Raw genomic sequence first — 23,877 nt, forward strand, 5'->3', positions numbered from 1 at the left:
GACAAATTTTAAATGAAGAGAGGCAAGAAAAGGTCACCGACACATTAACTCAAGTTCATCAGACGCATATTTATAATCATAAAATCTATTGAGTCCACAAACTTCTCTGAATGACGGAGAGGGATTCATTTGATGATGTGAACAGTGGGTCACATTCATGAATCCAAACATTACATTTTAGTCGTCCTATATCATATTGTTATCTGCAGCATATTTTCGCTTTCAAACAACAATTTCAAGCAAAACCTTGAGGCATTTGCTTTCATTTTGGGAAGGGATTCAATGCACTTTTAGCTTACAGTTGCGATTTTTTTACACCCTTCATCACTAAGAAATCTAGTGGAAATTGTGTTGTCTACATTACAAGATGCTGTAGCGCATACTAAATACTTCAGGTTCAGATAAGACATAGTCTGTGTGTTATTCTGAAGTCAATGAGGAGATTTATTTTCAATTTATCCTCTGCATCAAAGGGTGCGCTCCCTACCTCTCTAACCTTGGCCGGTATTGGCTGATAACAAGAATGATGGACCTCTTTCTAGATAAAGAAGATGTTATGTGATGCCATCGCCCTCAAAGAGCCCGTAAACCTGTTCATCTTGTACCTATAAAAAGGCATGCAGGCATTAACCCTGAGAAAAGATTTGCATTTCAGCTTCACCACATCTTCTGCTGTTTCACTTCTGCTTGCCACTGTCACACGGGACATCCTGTCGTGCACACCTTGCACCGTGTCTGCACCGTGCACTCGTTGCCTGTGTCTGTCCTGCAATAGCACGGCCCCGCTGCGACTTCCACGGCGCGGCCCTGCAGAGGGAGAGCACACGACCCGGAGCAGACACTGGAGAGCTGTTATGAAGCAGTAGCAGCTATCTTATTTGCTTTTGGCACTGCAGTCACAGGGCAGAGTCCGTGACTCCCTCTGCCTCATGCATATCCAAAAGATTCCAGGAAAACACTTTCTCTCCCAAAATCACACACAGCTGTGCATGTGGGATGCAAGGTCTTCAGAAGTCTGTTTGCATTTGGGTTTTGTCGGCCAATCTTGTCCAGGAGGTGTTTTAAAAGCTTTCCCAGACCACTGTGCACCTCCCTAGTCGTCCTCCTCTTGGTAATTGCAGGGCCACGGGGAGACGATGGACACATGTAGGAGCAAGCTCCCTACTGACTGTGAGCCAAAGCCTGCAGTATCCTGCCCGGATGGATGCAGAGAAATCTAATAGAGGAGGTGTAGCCGGGACTTCCAAGTGTCTTAGGTTAGTGGTTTAGGGAGAGGAAAGAAAATGAGTTTTGTTACTGCAGTTAAAGCAACATAAACGTGCCTCATCACTTATCCTAAAACCATAACAATTCGACATATGTACATGCGGTACAAGTCTCGGGGACCTTGGGTAAGGTTTTAGTGAAAAATAAAAAGATGGGTGCACATAGGATACCGTAAAAGCAGCTCAAACTCAGTAACGTCTGAGGTCGGACAGTTCAAGATTTTGAACAATGCATGGGAGTCGTAGATATTTGAGAGAGGTTCAAGGCCCTGCTGTTATCTGTCCCACAGACTCTGGGACAGCAGCCAAGCTGATGCCATCTCCAGAGGAGGAACGCAGCTAAATGGCAGGAAATTCCTACTTGATTTGCTCTCATAAGCAATAGAAATTCTTTAAAATGGGGCTGCTGAAATGTTGCACAAATATGCAAGTTCTTTTGACCAAAGCGGTCCAAAGCGCAGCTGTAGAAATATGCACGTGCGACAGAATTTAGTTTAAATGCAGAAACAAGGGAACAGCGCATACGAGAAGATGAAGATAGGAGAGGACTGTGACGTGGATTAAGTCAAATGTCACATTCTTATTTAACATTCTATCTGGTATATTTCCTGAGAATTCATCGAAACACAGCACTGTTCATTTTGAAACCTTTTGATCAGATGCAATGTCAGTCTATGGTTCTACTGGACGTAACACAAGTTCTGATGGATGAATTGTTTTGTTTGTTTGAGGGGTTGACGCCACCAAGTGAAAACTGCATATAATGACATCAAATAGTGACAAAACGTGTTTGACACTCACCACCACGATCTTGCATTATGGATACATGCTGATTAACATTAATGTGAAACGGGTCAAGTTTACTCCTAGTTTCCTCTCGCTAAGGTAACATCAATGGAAAGGTCCGCTTCACCACTAATGAATAACTGTAAAATATATCATTAAAAAAGTATTTGCAAAAAAGTTGGAAATAAATATGCTTATTTCTATAGACCAGAGTGGTTCTCAAATGGGGGTACGTGTACCCCTTGCGCTATGTGAAGGCACAAGAATGACCATCCATTCAATAATCCTTTTGAGGTTTTTGGGGTTCTCGGCTGAAAGAAATATTTCTTAGGGGGTAGATCGCTAAAAAAAGGTTGAGAACCACTGGATTAGATGATATCTATCAACTTCTGAACAGCAAGATTTGTAATTTATTGGAATAAAAAATCATGCTCTGATTGATAGCAGCACTACGATTACACCTGCATGAGAAATTTAATAAAGGCATCAGCCAATAACAACTCTTGAGGTGAGGTAAACCCAAGATAATAATTTCCCTTCTATGCTTGGATAAAGGATGCAAAGTATCCAAATCTGAGATTTTATGAAAATGGTCCTCATGACCCCCTTCAGCTCAAACCCATTGTGCTGTCATGCTAGCATGACGCTTTGCTGCCTCCTGGTGCTTAGACGTGGTGAAATTTAAATTAGTGCATGATGTACCAGATGTTTCTGAACTAAAAGCCGTGTTAAAATAAGTCGGCTTCTCAACTCCTCCAAAAAACAAAAACATTTCACTCTCGCCATCGAGCATTTATGTTGCGGGAAGTAGACTCAAGCCCCCCCCCCCCACCGTGGCAGCATGGCACTGATGTTTCCCACGCGTCTCAATAGAAAAACAAAATCCACTGCACCAACAAGGACATGTGAAAAGATGGGAGGACTCCAGGTGGCAGATAAAATGTTTAGGGTTAACTGGCCTTGTGATAGGGAAATATGTGAAAACACAGAGAAGCAGAGCTTCCTCATGGCTCTCCATCTCATTCCCCGCGCTCCAGCTGCTCGTCCCTGAAGCAGACACTTGGTGGCTCCATGGACAAGAAGGTGGTGCTGATCACAGGCTGCTCCTCGGGAATCGGCCTCAGCCTGGCTGTCCGGTTGGCCTCCGACCCCGACAAGGCATTCAAAGGTAACCGCTACCTCTGGCTTTTGTTTCTTTCCTTATGTCCGCACTGCGTGTGGAGCAGCTGTTCACATGTTCTATGCTGCATGCGCTGAAAAGCTAATGAAAGCTATTAAAGGCGAAACATCTTCAAGACGTGCTTTCTGTGTAGTGTACGCCACCATGAGGAACCTGGCCAAGAAGGAGCGTTTGTTAGAGTGTGTGAAAAGCCTGCACAAGGACACCTTGGACATACTCCAGATGGACGTCACCGTCCGGCAGTCCATCCTGGATGCGAGGGACAGGGTTGTGGAGAAACGGGTGGACATTCTGGGTATGCTCCTGTGTCGGCGCCCTCTCACTGAGATTCCAATGTGTGTGTGTGTGTGTGTGTGTGTTAACGTGCTCGTCCTGGCTGCTCACAGTGTGTAATGCCGGAGTGGGGTTGATGGGGCCGCTGGAGGCGCAGTCCCTGGACTCGATGAAGCAGATCCTAGAGGTCAACCTCTTCGGTACCATCCAGGCCATCCAGGCTTTCCTGCCGGGCATGAAGGCTCAGGGCCGAGGCCGCATTCTGGTCACCGGGAGCACCGGAGGGCTTCAAGGTGAGTTCGAGCGCAGCGTTGCAGAATCGCTGGACGCCACGCGCGCAGCTTCCCGAATGATCCCGCAGGAATCCCATAGATAAATCGCTGCAGTGCAAGAAGTTGCCAAAACAAACCATCTTCCCGCTTCTCGGTCTCTTGCAGGTCTCCCCTTCAATGAAGTGTACTGCGCCAGCAAATTTGCAATAGAGGGAGCTTGTGAGAGCTTGGCTGTCCTCTTGCAACACTTCAACATCCAGTGAGGTTTTTACACGTTTATGCGCCTTCTTTCCCTCAGTTCAGCAGCTGTTGACCAAAATATACTTGCCTGTGCCTCAACCCGCAGCGTGAGCCTCATCGAGTGCGGTCCGGTCAACACCGACTTCCTCGTAAACCTGCAGAGGGCCGAGCTGGGTGATTCGTCTCTCCAGCAGGTCGACGGGCTCACCCTCAGCCTCTATGAGAAATACCTGCAGCACTGCGGCTCTGTTTTCCAAAACGCAGCTCAGGACACTGAGGACATTGTGAAGGTTTGATAAGATAGATAAGAAAGATAAGATCGACTTGTACAGAGCTCGATTAGTACAGAGGAAAGTTGTCGTTGTGAAACGGTTGTTGTCGTAGGAAAAAGTGCAAATAAAAGTGTGTGAGATTCCATGAATAGAAAATACAAAATGCACACAATGCCGAAAATAGTTAATAGTAAAGTCATGGCTTACATCTCTAACTACTTCTTCTAGATCATGGCTGCATTACATTTCATAAACGCTAAATCTTTCCTTTTTGAAACCTTTTAAAAGCACCTTAAAAGATTATATGGTCTGTATATTTAGAACTTTCATTCTCAAAGTGTGTTCAATATGATTTTTTTTTTCTAGAAATACAATACAATTTTTGACACTTTCACCATAGAGCTTTAGCTACATTTAAGGAGGATCAGAAACTTTGAGTTAATCACAGCAATTTGACAAGTTGGTGTGTCAATGAACAAGCAGTGCAACATTTGACCTTTGGTATGTTTGTTTTTGTCCCCAAGGTGTTTTTGGAGGCGATCCGGTCAGCCAGCCCGTCTTTCAGATACTTCACCGGGGGAGGGGTGCCACCTCTCATCAAACTGAAGGTCACAGATCCAGATGGCTCGCGGTACATCAGTGCTTTGAGCAAAATCATGTTCTCAGCTGAGGAACAATAATTTGTCTTTGTTTTCAATCTAGCTGCAGCTTGCTCTTCCCTTTCTTAGTGTGAACAGGTCAACATTTGTACTATTCCAGTTACTATTTTCCGGAATGAGGTTAACACATCGTGACTCACTGGTTTCTCTCAGGGTTTGGTTTAGTGAGTTCAGTAAAGTTCACTTGGAGTGCCTCCATGCTTCTATTTTTGTATGTCGGTTATCTAAAGTAATGCTCCTTGTCACAAAGTGACAATAGATCATTTTCCAGTTGGTTGAAAGATATTGGACAAAGGGTTCTTATCTTTTGACACTGTTCTTGCCACACTAGTTGGCATATGTTCAAAAGGATCGAGGAGCTTCTTGGCAGGTTCCCACCAAGTATTGTCTTTCATTTTGTTATAGCTCCCTCATGCAACAAATACAACTCCCTTATTCATTTTGTTCTTGTGTTGAGCCATTTTCCTTCAAAAAAATCTTGAGGCATAAGTGAGTCAAGAAATGTCGTTAAGAGGAAGTCTAGCTCCATCAGTTTGGCTTTTGAGGGGTGAAAGTGTATAAAAGTAAACCATTTCCATGTGGAACAGCAGCCACGACCTGTGTATTGTAATGTTCTTTTATTACCTGTATTAATTGTGGATTCTATGGCTACACATAGTAGTTCTGGTTTTTGATGTCATGTCTGAGGTTCTTAAATTCCACCCTAATCAAGTGCCTTTTATTACAGTCTGAAACTCCTGAAATGAAACCTGCATTTACTGTTTGGACTGTGGTATATTAAATGCCTCTTAAATCCTGCAGTATTATGCACAACAGGGGAGTTAAAAGGTGATGTATTCAAATGAAATGTAATTTACTATCGTGATGTAAAAAATTTCATTTAGCCTATTGCTGTTGCTAGAATTGTTACTCAGCTTTACGCAGTTAATTTGATTGTAAATGATCTTGATTACTCTGAAGCACTAAAGTCCAAGAGTCATGTGCTTGCATATTCAACTTTGGTCGAGACCTATCAAAGCTACGTCAACCCATGAGTCAAATATTTTCAGAGATGCAATCACGTAATTCTATCTATCATATCTATCATAATTGACAGATTTTCCACTAACATGAATTTACACAACTATTTTTACATAACATAACTATTTTTTGTGGAGACAACAGTGTCAGTATATTATCACTCTCAGAGTAAGAATTTAGATTGGTTGACTTATTGTACGTATGACGTTTAACTGTTTTAATTAGAAATCATGGAAAAGAGTAACATATATGTTAATAACATGTTTAACAAAAGAAAATAAAAACTTAAAACACAGAATGTACGGGTCCGTCCTCTCACCCGCACGCGAATAAAGGCTTTTAAGGTTTAAAGGGCACCAGGCTGTGTGATTGGCTAGAGTCACCGGTGACGTCACCACCGTCTTCATCATCTGGGACAAGTGGAGCAGGTCTTCCGTCACACAGCCGGTGTCCGCCGCGGGGTTTGGAAGCACGGAAGTCTCGGTCTCCACCCAACACAAACTCCGCCATGGCCAGAAGAGTGACCCCTATGCTCCTCAGGGGGCTTCTGGAGACTTCCGAAGCCTTCTGCCCCAAAGCCGTGCGGGGGAACCGAGCCACAGCCCATGTCGTGTGAGTAAAACCAACCCCCCCCCCACCCCCTAAAATGGTCTAACCCGGCGGAGGCGAAGCGTAACGTTGTGTGGGCTGAAGAAAAAGAAGTTCCTTACAAATTGGGTTTTCGTCAGTCGCACGTTTGTGGAAAGGTGGCGGTGTCCTTTAGGTGTTAAACTTGCTATTTCGTTAACATTTCCGGAGCTGATGTCTGTTGGTCGTGGGTGGTGCGGGGTGGGGTGAGGGGGGGTCACGGGTCAGCGGCCTAACCCGCAGTCATGACAACCAGGCCGGCTCTTCCTCCTGCGGCAGTAAGTTTCCACAGTGGAACCTGGGTGGGCAATGGGCGGAAGGGGGGGCGGAAGGGGGGGGGTAAACATTTGTCTTCTTTATGGGAGTTTTACACTGAACTACTGCTTTGTCTCTTATGAAACTGGAATACTTGCATGCTTTTAAAAAGCATTTTTTAAATGTATTTCAAATACTTGCCACCAACTAATTGATGTCTTCCCCCTTCAGACCCTTGTGGGGCTCCTGTGGGGCCCTGGCAGCCAGCCTGCCCGTCTGCCCGGCCGTTCCCTTCGGCCCCCCCAGCCGCAGCTTCGTCAACCTGGCTTTCCCCACCATCGCACGCAGGGTAGAGTACACCGAGTGCAGGACATTAGGGTGAGCAAGCACCTTGAGCCCCCCCCCCCCCTTTGAACTGGTAAAAAAAAAAAAAATGTTCTTTACAACTATGACCTGGCGAAGAGGCAATGTGTGCCTGTGAGACCACTGGAATTAGAACACCACAGTGTCTCGTATGTGAGGATCTGCTGCTTGGCTCTTTTATTTTATTAAATCCTCTCTGTTGCTGGACCTCCGATCTATTTGAAGATGTCACTTTGGGCTCTGAGAAATTGTTTTAGAAAATTCGTCAACAAAATGATTTAATTGATTTACCGTGGAGATAATTGATCGTTACACCGCTTGTTGGGAATACAATTTTAATTTGTCTAAGAATGGTACTAAAATATCTGCTGTGGCTCCAGTGTTCCCCTAGGTTTACAACTTCGGGGTGGGTGTAGTAGTTGGACAAATGGTCCGGCCGAGGGTGGGGGGGATTGGCTGACCCGGGGGGGGGGGGGGGGGGGGGTGGGCACTGGTATATTAGTCGGCTGAACAACGGGGTAGTCGTTCTCTGGTGCCCTCTACCCAGGGTGCACCAGAGCGCCACACAACAAAAAAATGATAATTTTCTTCTAAAAATGTCAGAGGGCGGGCGTTTCCCCCCCTGTTATAATGGTTGGGGAAATGTAACCATGTGTGTGCGCGCAGGTATTCTCCGGAGCAGATGTACAACGTGGTGGTCGATGTGGACCAGTACCAGCACTTTGTTCCCTGGTGCAAGAAGTCTCGGGTCACAAGGGGGCAAAGTGGGGTCGTCCGGGCGTACCTCGAGATCGGTTTCCCCCCTGTTGTGGAGCGCTACACCTCTGAGGTCACCGTTGTGCCAAACCACCAAGTCAGGGTAAGTGCTGCTGGAAAAAAAACACCATAACTATTATTTTTCTCAAACCGTATACTTTGACTCCGCTTCTTGCCTTTTATTTTGTACCAGGCCGTTTGTACTGACGGGTCCCTCTTCAGCCATCTCGAGACTATTTGGAAGTTCGCCCCTGCAGACAACAACCTCCAGACCTCCTGCAAAGTGAATTTCTATGTAAGTGTATAACATGAAAATTAGTATCTCACCCTGAGTCTCATTAATTTGAATTAGAAGTACTACTATTTTGCAATGAATGTAGAGTAATATAAATCAAGCAGTGACATTTGTATTCTAAACAAACTCACTGATGGAAATTGAGTAACTCCCATTTTTAAGGGATCAGGTGGAATGCTTTAATTTGAGACTTGACTACAGGTCTTTGCTCATGCACTATTGAGACTGGATTACTGCCTCAGTGTTTGGTATCTCATTATTCTCTTTGGTCTGGGAGTGGCATGAGGGCGTCCTATGAGGCTTGTAATAGATAATAGGCTGTCAGAGCAGAGAACAGTTCAAAGGAGCTGCTGACGGGCGCTTTGATCCTCAGGGTCTACCAGGAAGTAGTTTGATTTCAGTTGAACCAAGTGAACTCCTCCTAACTTGTTTGTGCCCCTGTTCTGTCTCCTGTAGGTGTCCTTTGAGTTCAAGTCTCTTTTGCACTCTCAGCTGGCCAGCGTCTTCTTTGACGAAGTTGTTAAACAGATGGTCAATGCCTTCGACTCGCGAGCTGCGACGCTTTACAGGAACCAGCAGGAGGCGCCGTTGAAAAGGCGGTCCTTGTGAGGCCTCCACGTTCCCCTTAACCTTTAATCCAACATATCTACCTCTTACCTACAATGAACCAGAAGGCTGGTTCTTCTTTTTGCACACATTTTCTTTAGTTGACATGCACATTTAATCTACTGTTATTTATAATCCAAACTAATTTATTTGCTTGCATGTACATATTTAGTTACTTGTAGGTCAGGAATACATGTTTTCAAAAGTATTGTTTAAGCTCAACACATCTTAAAGGATTGAGTTATTTGTAACTTAACTTTTATTTTGGTGAAATAAACTTATTTTTCAAAATCCATATCCAGGCATCATTTATTGCTTCTCCTTTTTTTGCAATGGCACCAGTGTCTGGGAATGCCAGAATTTCCAGTCAAGAACGCATCAATATCTGTTTACTTGTTTTAAGATAAGATACTGCTTGGTTTACATCTTTTTAGCCACAAAAAATGACTGGAATCCTTGTAATGTTGCTTGGAAATGTGACCTGAAACCAAAACTGGATTTAAGGCCTGGTGATTGAGGTCAGAAGGTCACATCCCAGTACTGTGTTCAGAGAAACATTCTAGATGAACGAGACTTGTCATGATTGTTAGTTTCAATGACCCTTAACCTCCAGTAAGTATCAGCTTCCAAGGTTACAGATTCCTGATCAGTCCAGGGACTATTTTTTGGAAACTCAACTTTAAGTAGATTTACATTGGCTGACTAAAAGTCAGTTTCACCAAGGGGGCTTCGCCCTCACAAGGCTGGCCTGGGGGTCTCCAATGACACCAAAAGGTTTGTTGCAGAGCTGGGAGGAATACAACGCTATATAAGGTGCTTTTTCAACACTAACCTTCATCGATCAGCTTAGTGATGCTTTGCATGTAATTAATCAGTTCACAGGAACATTTTCAAATGAGCACAGTGGGAGAATCATTTTAATATTTTTATAATTCAAGTGGGGAGAGCGCTCCCTGGCAGATTTGAGTCTTTAAGCTTGGCAGATTCTGAATTACCCACAAACCATTGCAATGTGAGGTTTAAAAACTAACCAGTGAATGCACGAAAACGTCAACCAAGTCAAAATAGGACACAGATGACACATTAGAATTAACATGAGTAAAGGATGTTTATTCAAACATTTAATTTGGTCAGTTTACAAAAAAGTTAAAACATTTCAAATAAACTCATGAGACCCTGCAAGACAATCAGTAAAAATACCCATAATTGTACATGAACTTGCAGGAGAGTGCTGTCCTGTTTGTATTTACACTTTTTCCAAGCCTAACAGACTGTTCCACTTAACTATTCACCAGGCGATGACACTTGGGATCAGGATCTAATGCCTTGGACTTTAGGCCTTAGTTTCAGTCTGAGGACTAGTTAAACGAGGTCAAATAATATGTCATTCATATCCCACCATCTCGTGGTGCTTGATTTCAGTAATGTTTTATAATTTCATGTCTGACAGCAATTTGTAAACGCTTTGTTTAAATCCCTGGTGGCGTTTGCAGTTTAACTATTAATGAAGCTGTTCAGGGGTTTATAACCAGCAGTTTCCTGAAACGGGTGCCTCTTGTTTTCTCCACTCTTCCTTGTGAGATAAAACTAGGGATATTTGACGAGAGGTTCTTGCGCTGCAAAACCTGACTGAGGTAAACGTGCCAACCAGGGGAAATAATTTAAAGGGGCGTAATAAGGATTTTAATTCTTCCCTTTAATAAAATTGTGTCAGTATTCATGTGATGCTCTCAAGCACATTAGGAAATCTGCTTCTGGAGAAACTTATTCTATGCTTCACCACCATGACATGCTACTCTGCATGAGCGGTACGGTCTTCATGCGTTTGCAGTAAAAATAGCTCACATTTAAAAGAATTTCCACAACCATGTAATGACAATGTAATCTTCAACCCCTTTCAAATTCAGCATCCACTTTAAATGTGTATTTCACACCCGTGCAGAACGTGAAATTCTCTTATTTATATACAAAGATTAAAGAACATTTGAGGACTAATCGTGCGATCACGTGGTAAATGTCAAATTAATGATCAAAACTGTGGCCCAAAACAAGTATTTCACCTTGAAATATGAATAATATTTAGAAACAAAAAGGCATCTTTAAAACATCTTTTACCTTACAATGGACAAAATTAAGTAAGTTTATTTAGGAATGCGTTTTTATATTTTGATAAACTATAAAAGAAAAGGCAAGTCAAGCTGCGGTTTTAAGGATTTCCCGATCAATAGTTCAGGTGGCTTGAAAGTACAGTCCCCAAATGCCACCCAGACACACATTGCCCTCTGTCTTATTATCGTTGCCTCGCTCATGAAAAAACAAAGCAACGGGGATGATACATTTTAAAAGCTCTACTAAAAAAATGTGCAAACCTCCATTGTTTCACATTTTTCTTCCAGGTAAATAAAAAAAGGGATAAACACAAGACTAGGTTTATCATAAATGCCAAATCAGATATTCACTATATGGCTCAAACCTGATCTCATATCTTCATATTTCCAGTTGAAAGGTTTGTAGCTGAACCTTAATATCAGTCACTCATAAGCCAAAGTAAGATCTATTTGTTTTGAATTGTTTAGGACAACCGTACTGTAGTCCCATCAGGAAATAGCAACCTTTAAAAATGCTTGGAGTAGCTCTATAACAATATTCAGAAGTTATACACAAGACATGCATTATGTATTTATAGCAACAACTAAAATATATTCAGTTTAGTCCCCATTTGTGTTAAAATGTCAATGTACAATAAAACTTTAAGGCACCCAAAAACAATTGGTTTATACATGTCATTCCTGCATAGGAGAAGTTCTGATGAGTCTACCTCTGAACCACGAGCTTGGCTGAGCAGGACGCCTCCCCGTGGTCATTGGTGGCACTACACGTGTACACGTTGCTGTCCTCGGGGCCAACTTGGGCCAAGACCAGAGTACAGCAGCCATCTTCCTCGTACTCTATCTGCGCAGTGGGAGACTCCACCACGGGCTCGTCACCACACAGCCAAACGACCTCTGGGTCAGGATATCCTGCCGGGGTCAGTGGAGGGGTGAGGGGCAGATTTAAACAAAGCAGAGTGTGTGTTATATGTGGCCACAAATACTTTTTTGCCTTTGAGTTTTAAACCAAGTCGCTGCTCTACAACAAAAGGACACATAAATATGACAAACTGAAGTCACGTGTACCTGTGAGGTGACACGAGAGACGGACCCTGGAGCCCCGGTCCACCGTCTGGTCCGCTGGGGTCTGGGTGAATTGGGGTGGGCCCTGCAGCTTGAGCTCCAGGGACTGCAGGGCATCCTTTGCCTCCGGGCTGAGGGGAGAGTCTACGGCATGGAGGGGGGGGGGGGGGGGGGGGGCATTAAACCCGGGAACCAAAAAGGTCGGGATCAGACGATGGCAGAAGAAGGCGAGCGTCTCACCTGCTCTTGGGCTGGTAGGAGATGCAGAGGCTGAAGTTTCCCCTTTAGACAGCAGAGCCATTCTCTTCAGGGCCAACAAGGCCTTACCTGCTTTCTATATGGACAGAAAGAAAGAAAAGTAAAGTACAAAACCACTCCTCCAGCTCAAAGAAAAGCATGAAAAAGTACTGCCCTGAGGCGTCACCTTCCACTTCTGCCTGGCTAAAAAACGCTTCAATCGGTCCTTGGAGAGACTCCTGTTGGTGGCCTGATCTCCAGCCTCAAATGACATCCAAGGGTGGGCGAGCGCCTCCTCAGAGGACATCCTCCGCCTGGGGGGAGGAGACACACAGCGTGTTAACCTTAGGTCCCAGTGGAGAAGGTGTTCCGTTTCAGTGTGTCCCTTTGTGAGATCACCTGGCGTCTTTGTGGAGCAGGGAGCTGATGAAATGTTTGGCCTGGTCTGTAATCTCCTCAAAGCTCTCCTCATCAAACTCCCACTCGGCAGCCGTGACCAGGGCGAGGGTCTCCGCGTCGTTGCCGCCCTGGAAGGGAGACTCGCCGCTCAGCCTGAGGACCCGAAGAACAAGGACGCGGCTACATTAAGACGTTTCACCCTACGAACACTAGGTGGCGTTAAAAAGTCTGAAACACTCAACAGAAAACAGGCGGTTGACCACAAGCATTTCACAATATTATGGATAATATGGCCAGATTACTCAAGATGGGTATCACTTTCTTTGAGTGCCCTAATGTCCGATTATATTTGAAAGAGTGATAAGACGCACAGAAGGACAAATGGCAAGTATTTTTAACAGTTTAATAAAAAAAAAGTTGCTCGTTGTTGAGCAGGCGTGACTCACAATATGTAGCAGATGACTCCGATGCTCCACATGTCAGTGGTGAAGAACACCGGCTCATAGTTGATCACTTCCGGGGCCACAAACTCGGGAGTCCCATGCATCACCTTGAGGGGAGTGTTGCAGTCTGTCAAACATAAATCACCCAATTAGCTTCTGGAGAAATTAACCAGAAAGTCAAGCGAACATCCAGGGAGTGTCATTTCATCCCCACCCACCGAGCCTGGAGGCCAATCCGAAGTCGATGATCTTTATGGAAGTGCCGGTGGTGTCGACGCAGACAATGTTCTCAGGTTTGAGGTCCAGGTGGACGATGCTCTGCTTGTGCATGAAGGCGATCCCCTCCAGGATCTGATGCATGTAGCTCACGCTGGCGGACTCAGTGTGCACAAAGCTGTCGTCGACGATGCGCTCAAACAGCTCCCCGCCCGCGATGCTACGGACAGACGGCGCCGTTTATCAAAATGTGCATCAAAAAAAAAAAAAAAAAAAACACATCCACGACCATACTCACAACTCCATGACCATGACCATCTCCGGCCTGTGGTCGTACGCTGCCAGGCACTGAACTAGTTTGGGGTGGTGGAGGTGGTTCATCAACTCGATCTCTTTGCGAGCCGCCTCCCTCTCTTTGGCCCGTCGGCCTTTGTAGAACTTCCCTGCGTTGACGCGCCCCGTCTCTTTGTGGGTGAGCTTATACACCAGGCCAAACTTTCCCCTAATGAAAGAGACAAGTTTATAATAGAATATGATGAATAATGTATAATAATCGTCCATTTGAGACCTAGGATCATGAGCCTTCTGCTGTCTAAGTGACAAGTGCACTTGTTTATATTCAAAAGCGCCGTGCCTCTACTTGCATGGATTCTAATCCTGGCTCTTCGACACTTGGCTCTGACTTGAAACCCACACATTCCAGGTGTCGTGCTGGTAAATGTCAACCTTCTTTCCCCCCCATCAGCATTTCCGAAGAAACCCGTTTTCGAGTCATGTTTGTTCCCGACATCTACTCACATTCCAAGTCTCTCCTGCAAACTGTAGTGATCTGTGACTTTCTGTGAAGAGTTAATCGCTACACAGGAAAACGCTTGCTCAGCGCCTTCTTCTTTGGGTTTTTCTACACCTACACAAAGGAGAAAAAAAGGCAGTAATACAAAGCTTGTTCTCGGATTTTGCAGCATCAGTGACCCATGTTGCCTCACCTTTCCCCTCCATCGTGACCACTGGCGACTCTGGTCCTGGCTCACTTGCCCCCACCGCGTTGTAGGCCCTCACTCTGAATCTGTACTCCCGATGAGGCTGCAGCCCGGAGGACACTCTGTACGAGGTGCTCTCGCACTGGGCAGTGAGCTCGCTCCAATCGGCACCGCCTTGGCTCTTTACCTCGACCACGTAACCCAGGACGGCGCTGCCGCCGTCGTAGCAGGGGCCGGACCAGGACAGCACGAGGCCGTGGGCAGATTCCTCGCAGACCACGGGGCAGGAGGCCGGAGGCTGAGGCCTCTCTGGGTGAGAAGATAAGCGGCATTGATGAGTAAAAAATACATTTTAAAAAAAAACTCAACTTAATTTCTGATCCAAGTGTGCGTCTGGGCCTCACCGATGACCGTGAGGGTGAGCGTGTGTTCTACAGAGCTCCTGCGGTCCTTCGCCACGACAGCGTAGCGGCCTGTGTGCTCCGGTTTAGCCTCCGCTATGACCAGTGTGGTGCTCCCGTCGGTGTTTTCGGTCCACAGCTCTGGGCCGTCCACAATCTAGGCAGAAGGAGAGTAAGGTTAACACAGAGAGAAAGAGTGCATACTTTTTAAATGAGGCTTTAAAAAAAAGAAAACCTGTTCTTTGTGTTTGATCCAACACGACGCCACAGGAGGATGGCCGGTGAATAAACACGTCACTCGTGCACTTTGTCCCACCGTCACTTCAAAGTGCTGCGGAGGGTTTTTGAAGTGTAATGCTAGCCCTGGGGAAAAAGAAAAAAAAAAAAAAAAAAAAGAATTGAGTGTTTTTTTTAAAGCCCTAAAAACACCACACTGGAAGGAAACCATCCGTTGTGCAAGTGTGAGATAAAAACAGAAGTAGTTCTGTGGCATTACGTACTTTGTCAGATAGGTCTGCACTCTAAGACTGCAAGTATGTACCTTCCCCAGAGACCCTTGGTATTGTAGCATACAGCAGACCAAGTGCATCAGCTGGAAACGCATGCAAAACACGGATGACCTACTCCAGACAAGAACAACCAGTCCTTCTTTGATCGAGTGGGTGAAACTATGTTAATCAAGTGCACATGTTGCACACCAGCTCACATCTATTTACTTGAGCAAATGTCCTGAAGGGATATAACACACATTTGTGTTCTTGTAAGATATCGTCATCGTGCATTTACATTAGTAGGGAAAATTCCACATGGAGAGCTGGGGTCAATATCTACCCTCAAGCTATCAATATTCAAATACTGTGGTATCAGGATGGGGAATTTGACTACAGACAATCTGATAGGTTTCAAAGTCTTTACAGTTTACCTTCTCAAAAAGGAATGCTAAATGATTGCCTCCCGAGAAATCCCTTTTATCCCATTCATAAAACCATAATGACCAGTATTACATGAACAGAGACATGACATCATCGGTTCTGTTTGTTGTTGCAGCCTACACCCCAAGGTAAAGTTCCCTTGTAGAGCACAATAGCTTAGAGCCAGACAACATTACAAGAGGAACAACAGTCAAAGTAAAGAGGAAAAAAAGGTGTAGCACCTTCAGGGCAAACCACAGCAGCGCCAGAAGTAACAAAAACACACAATACACAAATAAGATTAAGAAGCACAAGTCAGCGGTGAATGAATGATGAGAAACGTGGCGGCGAGCGGACGGTGGAACGACAGGTGCACGGCTCAGTCCTTCGCTAGAGGTAGTGGGAAAGGAGAAGGGTTTCTCTCACCTGACTCAGAGTTGGCCCTCTTCTTTGGGATGACTTCTGCAGAGACGGGAGAAGCACAGGTAGGCTTTATTGGGAGGGAGGCGGGCTCGGCCCTTCCGTTCTACGGCTATCAGTCGACAGACTCTGCACGTTGTACTGCGCAGTCACTGCCCTACATGGCGTTTCGCTTGGGAGTGAGAGGCTCTAGTGGGTGGATCGCTGCGGCGGACGACCTGCTTGATCCCTGAATGGTTCACACGACGACCAACCAGGCGCCGGAGGGAAATTATGCATTTCCTTTATGCATTAATACAACATGTATGTCCTGAAGAAAGACATTGTTGGTCTTTGTGCATCGACTTGTTTGCAGGGAAGTGAAGGAAGTGTCAATGTAAGTCGTTTGTAAATTGACTCAAAGATGTCAAAACATGTGATATGAGCAATTTAATGAATACCTCTTGGAGAGGAGACTGGGCAAAGCTTATCAGAGCCCGCCGGAGGAGCGCAAACCGAGCCGTTGAACTGCTGCAGCTTGCCTGTGGGAGCCGGTGGGGACCTTCCATTTCCCACAAAGCTCTTGAAAGCAGAAGTCTGGACGGAGGAGACCCGATTCTGCACACTGCAGATAGTTTCAAAGTCTGGATCCGATGTCAGAAAGAGGAACATAAATGAAACTCCCACTTATTGATTTATTTATAGATCAGCGGAACCAACATAATGAATATTTTCCTGAATGTGGAACCGAGCATCACCTCCCTCACCTCTCACAAACACGGCGGCGCAGCAGGACGTCTTCCCCGCGTCGTTCTCCGCCAAACAGGTGTAGGCGCCGGCGTCCTCCGGCAAGCATTCCCTCACGGAGAAACTGGTCTCCCTGCCATTGAAAGATGGAGTCCCAAAACGGGCCACTTCACCTGCCCATAGGAGCAAACAAGCACACTAGAAACCCTCTCATCGGTTGAAGAGAGGCGCCACACACACACACACACCCCCATCATAAACCCATCTTCAGTCTTCAAGCCTGGAGACCCTTTGCTTTTTGACATGCAATTGTAAACAGATCACGTGACAACTGTGAACTGAGTTGTTTTGGCTTGAAAAACTATAAAGGCTTGATCGGTTGCACACCGGCCTGTTTAAAGACCGTGTGTTGCTCTAATCCGAATTGCCCCAGCTCACCATTGTGTAACCACGACACTTTGATGGGCTGACTCCCGGCGAGAACCCCCCGCAGCGTGACGTCATTTCCTTCGTCCACGCAGCAGTCCTGCAGTGGCTCCACGAAGACGGGGGCATCCAGACGTCTGGGGGCGGAGAAGCCGACAGAGCCTGCATGCGGAGGAGGTGAGACGCACAAGGTTTACAGACTTCTAACTGCATCTAAAAGGCCCCCTCCCGCCCCACCCACCCCTTTTATTTCTGTCCTCTGTAAAGTGGGACCACAAACAAGTGTGTTTACAAGACTGCGCACACTGAACTTCTGCTTCCTGACACTGAGGTCTTTGACCTCGTGTTAAATGAGAAGTGACACCTGCTCGAAGTGCGTGATGAAAATGGTAGTGTTTGTTCCATGCTCTCATCTACGACAGTTACACACAGCTGCAACCTCTTTTGATAAAAACTCATATAAATATCACATAAATTCAGCTCATCATTGACTAGATTGCAAGAGTTTTTTTTTTGCATTTTGTTTTTAAATGCAAAATTGAAACCAGAGCCAGATCCCAACTGGAAGCCCAGGGATAGACATTTCCTGGAACTGCAAGCCCCCAGCAGAGCCCGAAACCATTCTCAGCACAGCAAGCTGACCGAAGCTGACCCTCACCCCGAGGGGCCAGGTAATTACAAGAACCCACATTCCAGCCAGGGATGAAACACACCTGGAGCTGATCTCTTCAGGGAGAAGAACAAAGGACAAATCAGGGAAGATGATCTTGTGGCATGCAGAGAGACGAGCCTTGTCTCTCCCTCACAAGATCTTGTGGGCGATAGATGGATTTGTTAAATTGGCTGACGGCCCAGAGGAGATAGATAAAATTCTTCTCCTTTTGTAATGGGGCTCGGGACCGAGCTTGTCCGTTTTGTGAATTTGAAGCGGTTTAAGTAAAGACCTTGATGAGAGCTGGTCGACCCGTCTCACCAGTACAATGACTTCCTATTAAGCCGGGTGTTGTGCAGGACCTTAACTCGGTTTACGCTATTTACAGATGAGTGGGTTATGGGCTTACTGTCAACCTTTAGCCAGCGTTTACAAGTCTATGTGAAGTTTACTACTTTGAGCTGCAATCACTAGAAGGCGGATTATCACACTTCACTTAGACCTTTTTTTATGCTGTCCCTGAAAACTGAAGCACACAAGTTGAGAATAAAAACCCTTTAGGTGGCGTCTGAACATGAAACTTTGGAAACAATGTAGCAGGTTTTATCCATTCCAGAGAATTTGAAATTTAAGAAGATCGTCATCTGCTAGACATGTGCGTGGGTGCGGGGCCACAATTTACAGTTTCAAACTAAGCCTTTCAGTTTCACAGAAACCCAGCAAAACTTTCACATGTCCAAAACTGAAGATGATGCAAAAGAGAGGTGATGTGCAGTTAAGCTTTTAGCGCTAGAAAGATGAAAATGAAAAAAGATCAGATCAAACTAATCACTTTTAAAACACAATTTCCTGTGTGTGTGTGTAATTTCAGTTTCTTGTGAAAAAACATCAACATCAACACACGTCCTCAGATCCCCTGCAGCTCTTACCATGTGCGTCAATACGTTGCTCGCTGGTGTCACCCGCTCCCGGTCGGTTCCCAGTCGGTGCGCCCGGTGCTCTGTGCGGCTTGAGGTGCATCCTGAAGGTCGTCACATGACGCTGTTGGCTGGCCTCGCCGTTCATGTCGGCGCGGGGTACGCAGAAATGGCCTCTGTACGTACGGAACAAACTGAACAGTTCACGCAGTCATTTGCCCAGCCGGTTATCACACTTCCTTCCTTCGATGCTGTGTGGCTTTCTCTGAATTAAAAAAAAAAAAAACACACCACACTCTCCCCGCAGACAGCCCTCACTCCCCCTTCTGTGCACATGTTCAAACTCCACTTTCTCACCCTCCTCTTATCTACTCTAACTCCACCTACCACAATTCTCTCTTTCTTTGGCCTTCTCGGGCGAGGCGGCCACCTCCTTCTCCTAAAGACCCTGTGGGGACGAACCCCCCACCCCCACCCCAAAACTGCCCCGTCCCCTGCCTTTATTATGAAGGCTAAAGAGGCACACACACACACACACACAAACAAGGAGAGACAAAGCAGGAGAAAGGGAGGGGACTTACCCACCCAGCCAAAGGTTGTATTGTGTTTATCGATTCCTGCTCACTTATCAATGCTGCAGTCGACCTTTGTGATGCCGGTGACGCAACGGTTTATGTCACGCCCTTGGATTGAAGAAAAAAAGAAAACAAGAAAGCACTTGTTGTGGATGACAGGCTCATAAATCCCACACTTGTAAGTGTGAGCGCCAACCCCTGGTACAGCACAGTGTCACATATTTACACACACCGTGCCGTTCCCCCGGGAGTGACTTCAACAGATCCACCCGATGCTGTGGTAACCGTGGATGTCTGGCGAGACGCCTGCTGTCATTCCCCTGATAAACGTATGAATACATTCGGCACAACGGATCGCACAAGCTGCGTCTTCTATGCTGGGGATGAACTCCCAACCGGGACGGAGGCCCGCTGATGTGGCTACAACGCCCGGCCAGTTCCCACGTCTGATCTCTGAATTCCACATCAGTGACCACACAGAAAAGCACTGCGAGGGGCTTGTTTTTGCTTTCTGTGAGGGAAGAATTCCTCAAATCAAACATTTACCAAAAGGCCGCACACACAGGGACCATTGTCAGGTCATTGGGATGATGTGGACATCATGTTTCAGTGTCCAGGCCCTGCCACTGTTAAGGATCACGTCACTCACATATTTACTCGACAGGTTACCACGGTCAGATAGCAGGAGAGACTTACCCTTTAACCCCCTCATTTACTGGAGAACGATCTCTACATGCAGCCGCAGGCTCTGAACGACCTTATGAATAATGATAATAATCACGGCACCATAGTGTGAGTAATTCCATAAAGGGCCATTTCGCAGTAGCCTAAAGAACAAAATCGCACATCGCAACGGACACATCGTGCATCTCTGCCACAGAGCCCAGGCCCTGTAGGAGCATTACTAATGAGATGTAGTCATGGGGCCACTTACTACACACAAAACAAGCTAAAGCAGGAGGGGACATGGGGACTGACTAATTCATCTACCCCCCCCTGCGTGTGCTGAGGTATTTGCCAGTCGATGGTAGGCGTGCAGGTAGTTTGGTCTGCTCTCTGTCCTTGAACTACACTGACATTTGATAATAAAAAAAGACACACTATTCACCCCTGTGAGTCCTTACTCTAAACACGAGGGGGGGGGGGATGTAGATGTAGACTGGAGATCACAGCAGACTGAAGGAAGGAGTCATGACAAGGCAAAGGAATTTTTGCTGGATTTAAAAAAAGAAGGCAGACGCAACGTGAGTGGTGACGTTAAGATATAAAATTTAGTTGAAAAAAGTGGGTGAAATTAAATCAAACACAGAAACACAGTTATTAGTATCACAATGGTAATGGTGAACAGAAAGTTATTTAATTAGTTTATGATGAAATTATGCTAATATTTATGGAATCAATATTGAATTGCAAAGCAGCATTCTCTAATATGACATGAAATCTAAAAGTAAAATTAAAACGAGGTGGGAAAATGGAAGCAGGGATACAATAATTAAATATATAAGCCATATTTACATGCTCCAAACACACAAAATAAAATTCGTCCTAACTTCACTAGTAGTGAACTAAAAACACAAACGACAGCTTCTGCACAGTTGCAGCTATCACCTCTCTGGTGAAACCCTCAGCAAACCAGAGCCAAAGCACATCAACAACAGCGATGGGTTTTCTACCGAAGCTGCCTAACTTAGTTGTGAAATGAGCTTACCTTAGACCCTAGTGTCAACTCAAGCCCAGCCTCGCCATTTTATTTGACCCGCGACGGCTTTAAATGCACATGATTGGCTCAAATAAGGTATATTCTAATTTAAAGGGCACATTGCTCACGAACGACATTTCCCACAATGCAGTTCACTTGTTTGTACCCGCAAAGTGACGTCTCGCGAGTCCGGTAATGCAGAGTTTTCCAGCGAAGGGGGGTGGCGGCAAATATCGATCCCAAAATGTCCAAGAAGCGAGAAGTTCACGCCGAAGGAAGAAAATGTAAGAAAAGACGGGAGACGCACTACGAGGAGACAAACCGGTGTGTGTTACGGTTATGAGTAAGTTTAAAGGCAAACTTTGTTATCTCAGGTAAAAAAATCACTTTTTTCATGCCAAGCAAAGAGAAAGCCTTTCCCTGACATGAGATGTCCGACAAGATCACAGCACAGGTAAACTTCGCACAGATAAAAATAAAAAAAAAACCTTCAACCCCCACTACCACCCGCGCCTCACGGCGCTAAAGACCCTCCCCTTTCACCTCACTACCCACGTACTTGTCAACTTCTTTTTTTCAACCCTTACGTAAACTCTTTGAGAAATGTACCTCTTTGTTTCTGTGGAAATCAAAAATTCAAAAGGTTCAGGAACACATTGGAGGTTCTTTTGTTTGTTTGTTTTTTAAATTAGGGACGGGAAAAAAAAAACGGGAACAGCGTCTGCTTGTCGTCGTCCCGCAGGTTCAGCGCGTGAGGACATTTGGGAGGCTTCTCACGCAAAGTGACCTGTTTAAATAAATAAAAGGAGTCCGCTGAGACGGCTTCTGCAAAGGTCAACAAATTGTGTACTCTGATAAAATCAGCCTCACCTGAATGTCAATTTTAGAGAGCAGCTGTTAGCATCCTTTCCTTGACTCCATGAATGTAATGGTGATACAGGTTGCTGAAATGGGATCTTTTTTCTTTTCAAGTGAACACGTTTGGATGTTGTCAGTGAGCAAACTCACGCCAGCTGGTCCACCTCCCTCCAAGAAGGCAATGATCTGCGGTAGGACTCCCCTGATCACCACGGCTGTGAAGCTCTCCTTCTCTGACTCCTCGGTGATCAGGGCTTGCAGGCAGAGCTCGTTGTCCCCTTTGACATGAGAAGTGTCCCCTGCCTGCCGGAGGAGGACGAGACGGTTGACACAAACACGTGGGCTATGTTTTGATTGAGCAGGAATTTGATAAGCTTGTTTGTTTTTTTTCGAGGGTGCAAGTGAGCACTCACTTTCCTGTTCTTAATGACTGTGGAGTAAACATCCCTTTTGTCCCTCTCTCTACTCTGGAATTCCTCTTTTGACAGAACCAGCTCGTGAACATCTGGGGAGCCGACAGGTTCTAAAAAAGAAAGAGGGAAAAACAATTCAAATCAATCCATGGTTAGTTTTCTTTGTCCATGATCACTTTCAAAGATAAAAGAGTCTACGGTCCTCATCGGTATTCATGGCAGTCTGTGTTTAATGAACCTTGAACCCTTAACGTAGCCTGGTGGAGTTTCTGATGACAAAAACCACTCCAACTCCAAAGTAGGATATATCACTGCTGAGACTACGGCATTCTGCATCCCCTCGACTTTACTGCAGAAGGGGAAAAAGATAAACAACAGACATAAAAGACAGAAGTTGGGGGGAAAAAATACGGTTATAAAATCACATGCAAACGCACTGAAAGAATAAGAAACAGTGTCACGTTGCCTCCGTCACGGACACCTGCGCAATCATCGTAAGTCATACGAGAGCTTACCCACAAGCCGCCCGTGATCGGCGTGTCGTAGTGAGGCGTGAAGTTGATGTCGGAGCCCGGTCCTCCTGTTGCAGCAGGTGGAGGAGGCTGCCGTCCTGAAGCACCTCTACGATGGAAAACACCATTCAATCGGTGTCCTGTACACGTATGTACGGACACCGACTTATAACAGGAGCCGGCTGAGACAGGTTGTCGCGGCAACCTTCTGGCTTCTCCTGGTGCCTCGGTCAGATGTTAAACGGGCCTCAACGAGATCAGCAAAAGTAATTTTCCCAATTTAGTTTCAACCTTTTTTCTGCCATGAATTATGTCAGCGTATCAGCAAAGTTCCCCGAATGTCGCCATGGAGGCCTTTCACCGCTCATCGCCCGCTGTTTTGATACCACAGCGCCGACGTCGCGCTGCTCGTGTTGTGTCTACGTTTGGGAGCACACATCTGTGCGAGCAGATGTTTTCAATACAGAATCTAAACAAGAGCAAGCACGCGATCACGCGTCACCAACGACGACCTCCGCGCTGTTTGGCGGAATGCGAGACCTAAAGGCACACGTGGGGACGACCAGACCAGACCAGGCCAATATAGAAAAGGTATATTTAAACAAAAACAAGTGATACTTTCATCTAAAATTCAACATTCTGTTTTTAAAGTAAACCCTCACATCAGCACAGGAAAAACTCTCCAAAAGTGAAAAACCCTTTAATGGGGAGAAAACATTTGGCTCGCAACTCTGACTTGTGTATTTGATTTTGGCCACATGTGTGGTCGAGTTTGACATCCCTGCTAAGCAGTTCGCTATGAAATGTCTTTGATAGTAGCCAAACCACAGGATACTATAATAAGTCAACTTCCTTTGTCCCATTCCAAGTAATCTGGGAGCTTTTAGAAACCTTTGTTCTTTGGTGGAAGGTTCAAAGGTTACGCGTCCATACCCTTCCCCACATTACTGTGCTGATCCTGGTTGGCCAATAGTGCTCTCGATCTAATTTCAACAGAAATAGCTACATTCTACGGGCTCTAATGACTCCAATGAGGTGTCAATCACGCTA

General features: G+C 45.6%; 3 protein-coding genes and 1 long non-coding RNA gene across 9 annotated transcripts; 3 read left to right on the forward strand and 1 right to left on the reverse strand.

The window, feature by feature from the left end:
- The first annotated feature begins 3,063 nt into the window (after window positions 1-3,063).
- On the forward strand, window positions 3,064-4,970 carry hsd17b1 (hydroxysteroid (17-beta) dehydrogenase 1). Its single transcript, XM_037477593.2, has 6 exons — window positions 3,064-3,219; window positions 3,365-3,526; window positions 3,618-3,797; window positions 3,942-4,035; window positions 4,123-4,306; window positions 4,813-4,970. The coding sequence occupies exons 1-6, from the start codon at window positions 3,123-3,125 to the stop codon at window positions 4,966-4,968; spliced, it is 873 nt and encodes a 290-aa protein (XP_037333490.1). The 5' UTR covers window positions 3,064-3,122; the 3' UTR covers window positions 4,969-4,970.
- A 1,388-nt stretch (window positions 4,971-6,358) lies between these two features.
- On the forward strand, window positions 6,359-9,160 carry si:ch73-141c7.1 (coenzyme Q-binding protein COQ10 homolog, mitochondrial). Its single transcript, XM_037477594.2, has 5 exons — window positions 6,359-6,579; window positions 7,081-7,227; window positions 7,879-8,071; window positions 8,162-8,263; window positions 8,720-9,160. The coding sequence occupies exons 1-5, from the start codon at window positions 6,476-6,478 to the stop codon at window positions 8,870-8,872; spliced, it is 699 nt and encodes a 232-aa protein (XP_037333491.1). The 5' UTR covers window positions 6,359-6,475; the 3' UTR covers window positions 8,873-9,160.
- A 798-nt stretch (window positions 9,161-9,958) lies between these two features.
- Window positions 9,959-22,029, reverse strand: mylk5 (myosin, light chain kinase 5). 6 transcript variants are annotated; one of them, XM_062566071.1, is made up of 19 exons: window positions 21,915-22,029; window positions 19,352-19,453; window positions 18,783-18,946; window positions 17,214-17,363; window positions 16,796-16,948; window positions 16,490-16,672; window positions 16,056-16,091; window positions 14,954-15,081; window positions 14,722-14,875; window positions 14,324-14,626; window positions 14,136-14,244; window positions 13,636-13,839; window positions 13,340-13,557; window positions 13,125-13,248; window positions 12,679-12,831; window positions 12,467-12,593; window positions 12,283-12,376; window positions 12,046-12,186; window positions 9,959-11,889 (listed from the first exon to the last, which is right to left on the reverse strand). In XM_062566071.1, exons 3-19 carry the CDS (start codon window positions 18,916-18,918, stop codon window positions 11,684-11,686), a joined length of 2,619 nt encoding a protein of 872 aa, XP_062422055.1. In that variant the 5' UTR covers window positions 18,919-18,946; window positions 19,352-19,453; window positions 21,915-22,029; the 3' UTR covers window positions 9,959-11,683. The 6 variants fall into 6 exon arrangements, with proteins under 6 accessions (XP_062422055.1, XP_037332268.2, XP_037332270.2 ...); XM_037476371.2 differs by lacking the exon at window positions 21,915-22,029 and adding an exon at window positions 21,054-21,072; XM_037476373.2 differs by lacking the exon at window positions 21,915-22,029 and adding an exon at window positions 19,578-19,917 and having other exon boundaries at window positions 19,356-19,453.
- LOC119220389 (uncharacterized) lies at window positions 21,353-23,239 on the forward strand. Its single transcript, XR_009957136.1, has 3 exons — window positions 21,353-21,498; window positions 22,017-22,240; window positions 22,391-23,239. It is a non-coding gene; the product is annotated as an uncharacterized LOC119220389 (long non-coding RNA).
- Window positions 23,240-23,877: the final 638 nt, after the last annotated feature.

The sequence above is a fragment of the Pungitius pungitius genome, chromosome 12, assembly GCF_949316345.1.
Source record: "Pungitius pungitius chromosome 12, fPunPun2.1, whole genome shotgun sequence".
Classification (NCBI taxonomy): domain Eukaryota; kingdom Metazoa; phylum Chordata; class Actinopteri; order Perciformes; family Gasterosteidae; genus Pungitius; species Pungitius pungitius.

What these genes read in the sequence shown, in the direction of transcription:
- hsd17b1 (XM_037477593.2), top strand. Translation starts at nt 3,123, where the DNA reads ATGGACAAGAAGGTGGTGCTGATCACAGGCTGCTCCTCGGGAATCGGC. An exon ending in CCCCGACAAGGCATTCAAAG is followed by an intron (nt 3,220 to 3,364) that starts GTAACCGCTACC and finishes CTTTCTGTGTAG; the next exon opens with TGTACGCCACCATGAGGAAC. An exon ending in GAAACGGGTGGACATTCTGG is followed by an intron (nt 3,527 to 3,617) that starts GTATGCTCCTGT and finishes GGCTGCTCACAG; the next exon opens with TGTGTAATGCCGGAGTGGGG.
- si:ch73-141c7.1 (XM_037477594.2), top strand. Translation starts at nt 6,476, where the DNA reads ATGGCCAGAAGAGTGACCCCTATGCTCCTCAGGGGGCTTCTGGAGACT. An exon ending in ACCGAGTGCAGGACATTAGG is followed by an intron (nt 7,228 to 7,878) that starts GTGAGCAAGCAC and finishes GTGTGCGCGCAG; the next exon opens with GTATTCTCCGGAGCAGATGT. An exon ending in CCTGCAAAGTGAATTTCTAT is followed by an intron (nt 8,264 to 8,719) that starts GTAAGTGTATAA and finishes TGTCTCCTGTAG; the next exon opens with GTGTCCTTTGAGTTCAAGTC.
- mylk5 (XM_062566071.1), bottom strand. Translation starts at nt 18,918, where the DNA reads ATGAACGGCGAGGCCAGCCAACAGCGTCATGTGACGACCTTCAGGATG. An exon ending in CCCAGTCTCCTCTCCAAGAG is followed by an intron (nt 16,092 to 16,489) that starts GTATTCATTAAA and finishes CCGTCTCTGCAG; the next exon opens with AAGTCATCCCAAAGAAGAGG. An exon ending in ATGGTCATGGTCATGGAGTT is followed by an intron (nt 13,558 to 13,635) that starts GTGAGTATGGTC and finishes GTCTGTCCGTAG; the next exon opens with CATCGCGGGCGGGGAGCTGT.